We start from the raw sequence: 12,626 nt of genomic DNA, 5'->3' as shown, positions 1-12,626 counted from the left end.
GCAGTCTTGAGGGTCCTGAGATCTTGATGGTTTATTCTTGATGGTTATACATCAAGTAACCAAGTTCTTCTCCCCCACTAGCAATCTTGCAATGCTCAGGGAATTAACTCAGCACTGAACTGCAAGGCTGACGTTAAGATGTGGCCTAAGGAGAAATATTGGGAAACACTGCCTGGCCTTGTGTGTACATTCCCACTATGCAGTTTGCATGATGTGTTATTGTCACCGTGTGCCCCCACTTTCCTGCTTGTGCAACTTTTCTTCTTTTTCTTTGAGGCCCATTGCAAGTCCCTCAGTGAAGAAAGGGGAAATTGGAGAGGATAGGCTAGAAGCTTGGGGAGCCCTTCCTCCCTTCCCTGATTGACAAAAGAGCATGCGCATCTGTAAAGTTGAAATTCAATAGAAACCTCATGGCATGCCCCTATGTGGGAAAATACCAGAAGCCCCACACCCCCTCTTCTCTCTCCATCTCCCGCTTTTGTGTACATCGTGTGTGGGTGGAAGATAAACTGGATTTTAAAAACCCTTTGAAAGCAAGACATCGTTAACTACCCTAATTGAAAGCAGTCTTCTGCAAAGGAGAGGGATTTGGAGGCGGCGCTGGATGTAGTGGCTGGCAGTGCCTGGAGTGGCCGGGAGTTCCCACAGAGCCCTCTGCTTCTATAATCCGGACACCCAGGCACCACCAGCCAACCTGGCCCATGATGGAGCCATAGAGGTGGCTGTGTCTCTCCAAGCCAGTCTCTCACCTCTACGCTGAGCTCTGTTTCCCCCACCTATCAAATGTGAAGGCTGGAATCAGGATTTTGGAGGACCTGCCCAGCTTCAACATCCGATAATCTCGAAGCTCCAGGGGAGGAACATCCTCACCTCTTTGGCAGCACACAATCTCAGGCACACAAAATAAAAGAAGAGGACACATTTCTGGGATGACTACAATAAAATTTGATGTAACCTTTCTGGTTGTCTTCGCCAGATAAAGTGACTGGGAAATTAGCCTTCAGCTTCCAAGTATCAGAGGCGTGGGACTGGTGGGACTCAGAGGTCGACAGGATGCTCACCTGCTAGGCAGAGTGGCTTTGTTTTTTTGCTTGCTGTGCTACCCCTCACTTCAGAGTCAGCATCCTCTTCTGTGGCATTCACTTGAAAGAGGCTGCGAATCAAAAACTGGCAGAATGTCAGAACTGAAAAGCCCTTTGGAGAGAAACTCATTTCGTTCTTTCTGTCAGTGAGAAGGGTGAGGGTCAGAGAAGTGAGCAACCACACCAGGTCCAGAAGACACACCTCCTACCTTGCTCTCCAGAGCTCTTTCCATCATCCTGCTCTCTCCCAGCAAAGACTTACAAAGGCCTGCTCTGCTCTGCAGCTTCCATTTCAGGAGCCCGGGAGGTGGCAGGGAGGAGAAATTTTGGATCCAGCCTCTATGTGCCTAGCATTTAACATTCATCTGGTACAAATGTATGCATTCTCTTATGGGGGCCCCATAACACCCCTGAAGGGTATGTGGGCAAAGCTCCTTTCAAGTTAACATCTTTTGTTATGAGTGTGAGTAAGTTTCTGTCTGGATTTGAATCCTGGCCCTACCACAAACCAATGACATGAATTTCGGCAACTTACTGGGCTTCAACTTCCTTATCTGTAAAATGAGTATAATAACAGTATTTACCAATAACAGAGTTGTTGCAGAATTATGTGATTTGGTGTATAGAGAGATGTTTTTTTAAAAAATGGTGTTCAGCACAAAATAGGAACTGAATAAATGTTGCTGCTGAGTTTTCCACTGAACATGTATTATTTCCCACATGCAGAGAATTCTGCTGGGATTTATTTGAGGATAATAAAACTGACCTGGGAAGTCTTCAGACTTTAAGGGATAAAACTGGCCTCTAAACAAGTGTAACCTAACTTGACAAGTGCTGTAACTGTGGTATATATAAGGAGCTATATAGTCACATAAGTCTATATAGTTAATTGTGGCTGGGGTTGAATAAATGCTTTCAGAGAAACGGTGATATTTGAGCCTGGCTTTGAAGTGTGTGTAGTATTTCACAGTGCTGGGGCAAGAGAGTATGTGTCTGGGCACAAGATCACGGATGAACAGAGAGAAGGAGACACCATGCTGCACATGTAACGCCTGCCTGGTGGAAGGGGATGGCGAGCAGCTGTGGAGGGAGCTCCCAGAAGCCTTTGTGAGTTATGTCTAAGAAACTTGCCATGTTGTGGACATGCGCAGTTGAGGTTGATGAGTAGCAAGGCAATGGGATTTTTTTTTTTCATTGCAGAGCAGGGAGTAAATGTGAGGAGAATGGAAGTAAAGAGAGTGACAGCCAGTGATTTCTTCTCCATCAGAGGAAGCCAAGGTTTCAACAAAGCCCAGTCCTCAACCATATTGCTTTGTGATTGAGACACAGTGTTTGGAATCAGAGAAAGTGACCTCAGAGATGAAAGTCCCTCATCTCCTCATCAGAAGTAGGGAACTTGAACCTTACAGGGTAATTGTGAGGATGCAGTAATATTGTGACTCTGAGACCTTGGTTGTATACTATTATTGTGGATGTCTTTAAATTCCTGGGGCCCTTGGTCATCATTCAGTAAACCATTACATTTCACATGTGGAGAAACTGAGGGTCAGAGAAGTACCCATTTATTAAGTGACACAACTACACTAATCCAGGTCTCCCGTTTCCCATGAATTTACTTGAAATAAACACAGATATCTCTTAAGATGTTAGAGAGTCTAAGGGATTCCACTAAAGAAATGAGTCCGTCTTCAAAGTCAAGGGGAGAAGCACTAACTTGTCCTTTGACTCTTACAAATGCTAAGGGAAGGGTGAGAACAGAAGGGAGACAGAATAGCTTTACCTGAGATTTGAGAGATGTGAAGATTGGAATGGAGAGGAAGTGGGGAGAGATTGGAGGGTGCCTGGGACCAGTGACACTGGAGACACCAGAGGAGTAGAGAGGATGAAAGAAGAAAAACGGAGCTCGGGGTGATGAGAAGGAGAACATAAGAGTCCATCGGGATGTGCCATGTGATTCTCCTGAGCACTTCCCCACAAAATGTTTAGTAGAGCCTTTATTGCTCAATAACGCTTTACATAGCTTGATTTTCTTCTTTGGAAGGTGCAAAATGGGTGGATAAAAAGAGAGCATCTGCATAGAATCCATCACCATGGGATCACACCTGTATCCTCAATAGTTAACCTGTGGCTTCTGAGGCTCTTATTTTCCGAGGACTCTGGAGCCTGGCATGTCATAGCCCCACAATAAATGGCTGTGGAATGAGCATACTTATGCCCTGCCTGTATTAGCAGAAGGCTAGTGAGCATTTGCTCCCTGCCAACCCAGTCTTCCTCTACTTCCCCAGGAACATAGATGACTTTAAGATCAACTGGGGCTTTGGGCAAAGGTTCAGCTGGGTTTGTTCATTCCTCTCTGATCTGCTTTGACTGTCTGTGGTCAGGATTGCAGCCAGCCTGAAACAAACACACAACCAAATAGAAAAACAGAAGAATAAAATAACAGCAACATGTTCCTCTATAGCCCTGTCTCGTGCTGATAGAGCTGACCAGATAAGAGGAAATCGTATTTAAGCAATAAGAAGGTTTTGTTCATGTTGGCGAATTCTCTGACCATGAATGCCTTCATTGCAGAGATAAGACCCCCAGCCTGTGCTCAGAGATGTGCTCAGCCACAGTCTGCTGGGAGACCAGCAGCTAAGAACACGAAAGGAAAGCATTCCAAAATGATACATGTCGAATTGCTGGCCTGGATTTCAAATGCCATAGATAGTTTATGCAAAGTCTAGCACTGTTGTAAAGTGTAACAGAATCCACTGGCAGCTCTGCCAAAGCCCAGTCCCAGTTGTTTTTTAGAAAAATAAATAAACTTGAAAACGTCTTCCAACCCATTAAAGTGGCTATGTTTTTATCCTTAGCCTTCTCGGTATGAGGCTTCTAGAGATTTGAACTGAATCTGCGCCCAGTTCCTAGACAATGGGAGAGCTGACTCTTGGCGTCTTTAATGCCCCTTAGTAAGTTGTCTCCAATATTCTGGGAACTAATATTGTATCCCTAGGATCCACTGGCTCCTACAGCCAGGGTGAGGGGAATTTTGGCATATAATGAGTTTTGATACTTTTGATTTAAAAGGGAGCAAAGAAGCTCTTTTTGGAAATGAAATATTATAAGGAAGCTCAACACATAGAATGGAGGAGTGGAGATGTCCTGGTTGTAACTGTAGAGTAGAAACTACAGAAACTGCCTCGCATCATGACTCTCAGCCAACATCTCCATGGACCCTGTGATCCATAGAGATACCTTGACAAGCTCTGACTAATCCAACATTCAAACATGCACGATGAACTGAGATCCAACTTGCCCATATTATGCCTCAAAGTTTGAGCAAGCATGAACCAGAACCACATGTCCTCAATCCACAGACAGCTCACTACTTCCCAGGAACTTCCTAGGAACGTTTGGTGATGTTCCACAATTGGCTAAGCAATTTACCTTTCTCTCTTGGAGGTATCAGAAAATGATTTGCTGAAGATGTGCAGATGAAGGGAAACTGGGTGAAGGATATTATGGAGCTTTCTGTATTTCTTTGCAACTTTGCTATAAATATAAAATTACTCCAAAAACAGTTTATTCATAAATGGAAGCACTGCTGCTTGCAATTGTAGGTCATGATGAAGCAATATGTTTTAGTTGGAATTAATTAGTGCCACACAGTTGTGAAGACAGTTGTCACTTGGTGTCTTCCAAGAGCTCCTAGAAACCAGAATCCAACCAAGAAGGGGTGCAGCAGAGGAAATATACAGACTGGATACCCAGCATGCTAGTGATTCCAAGAGCAAAAAAGTATGGCTGTTACAGAAGATTCAGTCCTAGTCCAGTTCATTTCAGCCTACTATATAGGAAAACATTGTTAGGGGAGCTGATGATTTTATACCTGTGTCTAATGGCTTTATAAGCCAATAGTTTAGACTTGGGGTTTGGTTGATTGTTTGCTTTAAGAGACAGGTCTTACTACTATGTTGCCCAAGCTGCCTTCAAACTCAGGCTAAGGTGGTTCTCCTGCCTCAGTCTTCCAATACCTGTGACCACAGGTACCCATTATCAGGCTTGACCTGGAGGGACTTTTTAATTCATAAAATTATATAGAGTAATGTAAACTGAAGCATCCACATTTACCAGGTATATGTATTATGTAATAAGTCTATTCATTGCTTGCACTTGACCAGCAATGCAGATATCATCATATTTGTGTCTAGCTCTTTTTGTAAGAGAAATAGCACACTGCAGATAAAGTTAAATCACAACTAGATCTTCCCAACATCTAGTACCATTCTCCTTCCTTGATATGCAGAGGCAATTGCCACCCTGAAGCTGATGTGTACTTTTCTGTGGCATTCATAGCAGTATATAGTTTCCCTTTGTGTAATTTTTTTTTTTTTTGGTACTGGGGATCAAACTTGGGTCCTTGCGCAGCAGGCAGCGAAACCACTGAGCTAAATCCCCAGCCCTTGTGTAATTTTTATAAATGACATTACAGTGAACTTTTCCACTTACACTTTTTTTTTTCTTTTTGTCACTCAATTCTGAATCTTTCCTTTCTCTCCATGTTGATGTCTTTGAATAAACAGTAGACATCTTGACTGGCTGAGGCTCCTTCTGAACCCAGGGTTCAATACTTTAGTATCATTCTTTTATATAAATCTAATTAAGTGATCTTGATATTCTTTTACCCTATGTAACTATACCAGTTGAATATCTCACTTTATATATCTCTTTGCCAATATTTTAGTATCATTTCTGCATATGAATCTACTTAAGTCTCCTTACTATTAGTGTGCCCTATTTAATTCTATCATGTGAATATTTCATATTTTATTCACCGCTTTCCCAACAAATGAACATATAGATTACTTCCAGTCAATATATAGAGAGATATATATTCAAGAATGAACAGTCTTGATCCTTGTAAATAATTTTTCTTTTTTACTTCTTTTTCATGTTTTTGTTTGTTCATTTTGTAAGTTTGTGTGTTTGTTTAGCTGTGTCTTTGAAAACAGATTTCTCAATGAGTATTTTCACAGTCTGTGAGATCCTAGAACTCTCTAGGTCCACCTTACTCTTTTGATGAATAGATTGTGACCTGGAGATGTGAAATGACAGGCTCCAAGTTCACAGGTAGGTTTTGAGAGTGGATCCGCATTAAAGATTAGAAAGAAAGCAGTAATTTGGAAATGCTTCTACCAAATGTGTGACCAATCTTAACAACAACTCAGTTGTCCTATCCTTGTCTGACATAATGCTTTTCTTAGTTTACAGCTGTGCATGTCTATGTGATTTCTTGTTTAATATGAGCACACAATGCTTGCTCTAAACCCTCCACCCTCTGTCACCCACTATTTTGTCTGAGAGTGCTTAACAAATAGCAGTAATCCAATCAATATCATTTGGATGAATGAAGAAATCAATAAATGAAGTGATATTTAAATACAATTTTAAATTTGAAAATTTCTACTTATCTGTAAATGCTTCCTGTTTCTATTATCTGTCATTGAGCGTGTGTGTGTGTGTGTGTGTAGAATTAATTTTCTTTAGTAGTAGGGAGGCAAATGATCATACTGTCTGTCATACTCTTTGTCATTAATACAGCTCTTAGTACAATTCACGTATTTGTTCTAAAATAGTCTGCTTGGCATTCAAGACATGAGATCACGAGATTGAATCCCTCAATATTCTTTCCCGCCACCTGATAATCTCCAAGCTCTATTGACACCAGTCAGTTTATCACAACTAAACATTTTGGGGTTTTGCCCTCCTCTGAGCCTTTGCCTCGCTTCATTGGTCTGCAGTGCCTTTGAGGCCCAATTCAAAGCTAACTCTTCCAGGATTTGCCCCAATCCGAATGTCTCTGTCACTTCTACCACCAGTATATCTCATTGATTCTTTCCTTAATAGCTCTGACTATCACTTCTGTGTTAGAATGTGAGCTCCTGGAGCAGATCTTTATCTAGTTATCCCTGCTTTCCCTTATGGTACTAAGAACAAAACAGATGGATAGTAAAGGCTTGCTAAAATTAATTGGATTTCAGGACCCTCAAAACATTATTTTTTTTCCTGTATCTTTTTCCAGGTATGTCGAACCAAGGTGATCGATCTCAATGAAGGCATCTCTCAGCACGCCTGGTACCCTTGCACCATCAGCTATCCATACTCCCAGCTGGCTCAGACAACTTTCTGGCTCCAGGTGAGCCCAAGTCTTGGTGGCATCTTCAGCACTGGGCCCCAGGAAGCACTGACTGCCATGATGATTTTGCCTCATGATGGTTCATCCATGTGCTAAGCCCCTTAGTTGTAAGGACAGGGAATAAAACAGCAGTGAAGTGCTTCTTGAAATAGAACTCCTTAACTGCTCCTGTCCTGGCGAATAATGTGGCTAGTTTTTACCTGCCTGAAGCTTTTATTGTTATTTTGAGTTTCGTAAAAATTATCTTTTCCTCCATGAAGTCTTTACTGATCTCCACAGAGAGAAGTAACTATTTTCTTCCTTCCAGCTTTGCACACGTTTGGCCACCTGCTGGATGGCACCTGTCACATGATATTCCAAAGCTGAGTGTGAAATCTTTGTAGCTTGTGTTGATTTTGATTTATGTGTCACCGACCTACTTTAAATCCCATAGTTTCCAGAGGTGCAAGAGCCATGTCTTATTTAGCTTCACGTTTTCAGTTCCTAGTGCAGAGGTCAGTGTGGAAAAGTGATGGGTAATAAATTCCATGCAGTTTTTATGTGGTTTGAATGTGCACCAGGCCCTATGCTCAGCATTCTATTCCCATTGTCTTACCAGAATCTCACCATAACACTGCAAGGTAGCTTTTTTCCTTTAATCCACTATTAGAAATGAGGGAAGTTAGGCCCAGAGCAACCCGACCATCCTTGCAAGGTCATGCAGCCAGGTAGAAGCCGAGATAAGACTGGAACAGCATTTCTAACTTCCAGGTCTGCACTCCTCACTATGAGACTTCATCCATTTTCCATCCAATCTGCAGCCCCTAATGTGTAGCCTAGTTCCAGAAATGGGGGTAGATTCTCCTTGAATCTGCCACAGCCTAGCTGCTTGCCTACCATGTGATCGGATACCTGCGTGACTCTCCATGCCTTCTCCATTTCAGGCATATTTCTCTCAGCCAATGGTTGCCGCAGCTGTCCTTGTCCACCTGGTGACTGATGGGACATATTATGGGGACCAAAAGCAAGAGACCATCAGCGTGCAGCTGCTTGACACCAAAGATCGGAGTCACGACCTAGGCAAGCATGTTCTCTCGGCTTGGCTTGTTTGTGGTGGCTACTTCCATGCTTGCACAATGAGTGGTTGTGGGCATCAGCTTAGCATGGCCTCTTCCTTCCCCTCTTGTCTTTCTTATTTCTTTCCCTTTTGGCATTCTGTTCTGGTTTTTTCCTTAAAGTTGTGGCTGTGTATCCAGATAGAACCTAAGTAGCCAGGTTTCGGAATCATAACCCTCTAGCCAGAGGTGTCTGTGAAAAGCCCCTGTGTGACTATATGCCCAGCACAGCTTCCAGAGAAGATCTTTGTGGGAAGAGGACAATAAAGTTTTCCGTTGGGCTCGGGAATGGAGAGGCAAGTAAAGAACCAAGTCTTATCTGCTGAGCCACTGCCTTGGTTGCAGAGCCAAGAGAGAGCAAGGGACAGAGATGTCACTTATACCACCCCTTGTCTCTCCATGAGTGTCATGATACGAGGAATGGTCCAGCTCCAGAGCTGACTGCCAAAGTTTGAATTGCATACCTGCCATTCACTCACCTTGATGGGCTGCACAGTTTTCTCAACCTCTCAGTGCCTTGCTGTCTTCATGTGCTCAACAAGAACAGCGATGCCTATCTTGGGATCAGAGCTCGATGCTCCTTGACACCACCGTGACTATGCCTGGCACGAATCCTGGCACTAAGATCTCCCTGTTAGCACTGAGACATCCCATTAACCCCTCTCTTTTCTAGTCTCCCTGGAGAGCTCTGGGTAACCCTTCTGAGCGTTTGGAATTCCAGGCCAGCCCTAGAGCCTGGACTTCAAAGCTGGGCCCACACCATTCCCCAGAGAGCTTGTTTCAAAAACCCATAAGAAGCAAGCAGACTCGGGGTCACATTGGGGTCAGATTGAAGCCAGGGGGAGCAGAGAGGATTTTTGTTTTGTTTTGTCTTCATGTTTATTTATTTTGTCAGTTTTAAAGGCAAAGGGGAACATATTAATAAGGAAGAGAAAGAAAGCCCCTCTGGAGTTATCTGGATTCCTGGGAAATTTCCTTAAGTGACAAATAAATATTTTCATAGTTGTCCTGGCATTGCAAAGGGCTCTGAGGAGAGGTTTCTCAGGAGAGCGGGGGAAAGTGAGCTCCACAGTAGCTCCCTGGATCCTGCCACTGGTGTCTGAGGCGTCTGCCTTTCCTGTCCTTCCCCACCACGTTCTCCTGTCTCAGCTTTCCAGCATTCCCAGGAACAGAGAAAGACACCTGCTGGGCTTGTGGCTTCCTGCTTCTACAAGGGAGAGCTCTCCTCCTATAGTAAGGCTGCCAGGACTCTTATCAGGCTTATGCAATTTTTTTAAGATGTAGAATTGGAATTGTAGCGAGCTTTCCAGAATTTTGGTCAACAGGAAGATGCTAAACCCACATTTGCACCCAAACCGACCAAAGAGAAGTTCTGTTTTGCCAATTCTAGCCAACCTTCTCATTCCCTCTTGTCTCCTCCTTTCCGTATTTTTTCCTGACCCTCTGTCATCATTCCCCAGACCTAGGGACTTGATGCCTCTTCCAAGCAAGAATTGAGAACTCTTCAGTGAGGCCGGCTGGGCCTCAGTGCTCACTCTGTGCTGTGGACTGCTGGAGCTCCTGTGTCTATCTGCTGCTCTGCACAGGGGGCGTGCAAGTTCTCACCCCTTAGACCTGCTCCAACTTTGCAGATTGCCTGTAACAAGTTGTTGTTGTTTTTTTTTTTACCCTGGAAGGGGCCTGCTGCTGTGAATTATTTCCATCACTTTTATGACCATTTAGACAGGCAACCTACAAACTAGCAGCTCAGATCATCAAGCCCTATGGCGATGTGGGAGGGAGCTGAGGGCCTGGGATGCTTGCCTAAGGGGTGGCCATTGGGGAGAGGGAGAGGGGCTGTGGGCACTAGGTGAAGGGAAAGCTTAGGGGGCAGGGAGGCAGGAGGATTGGAAAGATTTGGAACCAAGAAAAAATAGCAGACAAAGAAACTTTCAATCAAACTCAAAATCCCCACTGGTCGCCCAATGGTGCTTTTGTGCAGTGACATGAAAGGGTCTGGGGGCTTCAGGAAGGGCCCATTGGGGAGGGCGTGACTGGCCTTGAGTAATGAGCCTGGCCCCTCGGCCCTCTGTCTCCCCTGACAGGCCTCCATGTCCTGAGCTGCAGGAACAATCCCCTGATTATCCCTGTGGTCCATGACCTCAGCCAGCCCTTCTACCACAGCCAGGCGGTACGTGTGAGTTTCAGTTCGCCCCTGGTTGCCATCTCGGGGGTGGCCCTCCGCTCCTTCGACAACTTTGACCCTGTCACCCTGAGCAGCTGCCAGAGAGGAGAGACCTACAGCCCCGCTGAGCAGAGGTAAGGTATCCTGGGCCTCTCGCCCTGTGCCATTTAGCCACTCGGAAACCCTGAGATTCTGAGTTCAAGTAGCTGCTTGTGCACCTGTAAAAATCTGCATGGTTCTCCCTTCTCCGTTCTCTGACCTTTGGCAAGCTCAGGGTCTGGGCTCGAGAGGCCCAGAAGTCTCTGAATTCCTGGGGTGAGTGAGGGAAATGGGGTGCGTGGTGGAAAAACACCCTCCTCCCCCTAGCCTCAGCACAGAGTTGGCAATAGAAAGTGACCTGGAAATGGCAGTGTCTTTCTCTGGGCTCATCATCTCTATCTGAACCAAGAGAGGGCAGGTGGATTTGCTCTTTCAGCTCTGCAATGCTAGAATATGAAACTTCATTGGTGGTACAAGCAGGAGGCAAAACCCTCTTAAATCAAGGAGGATAGAGTGACACGGGCATTTGTTCCATCACAGTTCGCTGTACATTTAAGAGGTGGGTGGAACCTCCCTGCCTTCTGCAGAATTACCCCCAGAGATGCCCCTGTGGCCCAGGAGCCTGTCTTTTAATTGCATACCATAACTCCAGAAAGCACTTTGGACTTGGCATTTGTGAATGTACCTCATTTTGAGGTAGAAGGGAGTGGTGTTTCCTGGAGAGAATATGAGCTTCAGTACTTTGATTTGACATTCCAAATTACCACTTCTCCCCTGTGTGCCCGTGGACACATCACCTCACCTCCCTTTTCTAAGCTTCAGTCCTCTATTTTGGAGGAAGCAGATAATGCTTTCTCCCCCACAGGGTGGTTGTGAGAATTAATTGCTGCACCATACATGCTGGTGCACAGTGCCTAACAGTTTCCAAGAGCATTGTAATCTATATCAATAAAGAATATTTACAGTGACTTTGCAGTGATAGTGGTGGTGCTTCTCCGCACAGTCCTTCTGGGTCCAGTTCTTCAAGTCAGAACTGGAAGAAGCCTCAGAGATGATCTAAGACACCTAACCCTGGTGTTACCATACAGAATTCCAGGGCCCAGAGTTTCCCAGCATCTCTCAAGTTTTCTGAATGGGGTCCAGAAGGGGGGGAAAGCAGTTGTCATGGTGTTGGACTCTGCAGAATGAGACCCGCTACTGGGTGATTGCCCCCTTCCCTGCACACCTGGGGGCATGGAGAAGAAAACGGAGAGGGGAGGGGGGAGCTCAGCCTTTCCCACGCCCCTGCTCCAACAGAGGACATAAAAGGTGGTTGCAAAATCCACATTGTTTTGCACCCACTGTCTCCAGCTTCTGTTGCGCAAAGTCTATCGCAATCATTCCAAGGCAAGAGCTCCTTAAATATCACTCATTGTCATATTTCACTCTAAGAGGGCTTTTTTATCCCCTGTTCTCCAGACTCTATAAAAATAAGTTAATTCTCAGAATGCAGGGAAACAATGTTGATGGAAAATCCAGGCCCATTATAGACTTTTTCTACAATGCCTTCCCATTCTTAGTTGGCCATCCAGACCATTGACAAGTTGACTGAAGACAGCACTAATTTCTTTGAATTTATAATTGACAGTTCCTGTGGCCTGAGTTAGCAGGAAGAAGAGTCCAACCTCTGACTCAAATTGATCAGTGTGTTTGTGTAGTTCTTCAGTGAAGGAGCAACTGGGTCAAAGGGCTGCCCAGTCTCTATATGGCTGTTGCCATATCTTTCCCTCTCTGTAGGCCTCAGTTTCTCAGTCTGTAAACGAATGATGATAGTTTGCGTGTTCTCTGTGGTTCTTTCCAGTTGTAATTGTCTTTGTTTCTTAAGAGTGAGGAGGGATGAGAGAAGAGGGGAGGGAACAAATATATATTGAACCCCTGATCACAGCATTATCTTATTTCATTGTCATACATTTTCTGGGAGGTCGAAGAGAAACACAATGAGTCAAGGACATCCACCTAGGCTGTAAGATGGAAAATTCTGCTTTGTCTGCCCCTGAGAGTCTGCCCTGCCCATTGCATCAGCCATATGG

At 44.7% G+C, this 12,626-nt stretch overlaps 1 protein-coding gene across 2 annotated transcripts in view; it reads left to right on the top strand.

Annotated features, from left to right (window-relative positions):
• Positions 1-12,626, top strand: part of Pappa (pappalysin 1) — a 236,695-nt gene that overhangs the window by 160,483 nt on the left and 63,586 nt on the right. For both annotated transcript variants that reach the window (XM_087183298.1, XM_021262175.2), the window contains 3 exons: positions 7,147-7,260; positions 8,184-8,319; positions 10,439-10,652. In XM_087183298.1, coding sequence (XP_087039424.1) covers positions 7,147-7,260; positions 8,184-8,319; positions 10,439-10,652 — 464 coding nt within the window. The remainder of the gene's footprint in view (positions 1-7,146; positions 7,261-8,183; positions 8,320-10,438; positions 10,653-12,626) is intronic.

The sequence above is a fragment of the Heterocephalus glaber genome, unplaced genomic scaffold (genome assembly GCF_053883595.1).
Source record: "Heterocephalus glaber isolate CG9 unplaced genomic scaffold, H.glaber_assembly_v1.0 deba00001479, whole genome shotgun sequence".
NCBI classification, from domain to species: Eukaryota; Metazoa; Chordata; class Mammalia; order Rodentia; family Bathyergidae; genus Heterocephalus; species Heterocephalus glaber.
This window is presented reverse-complemented; position numbering and strand designations above follow the sequence as displayed.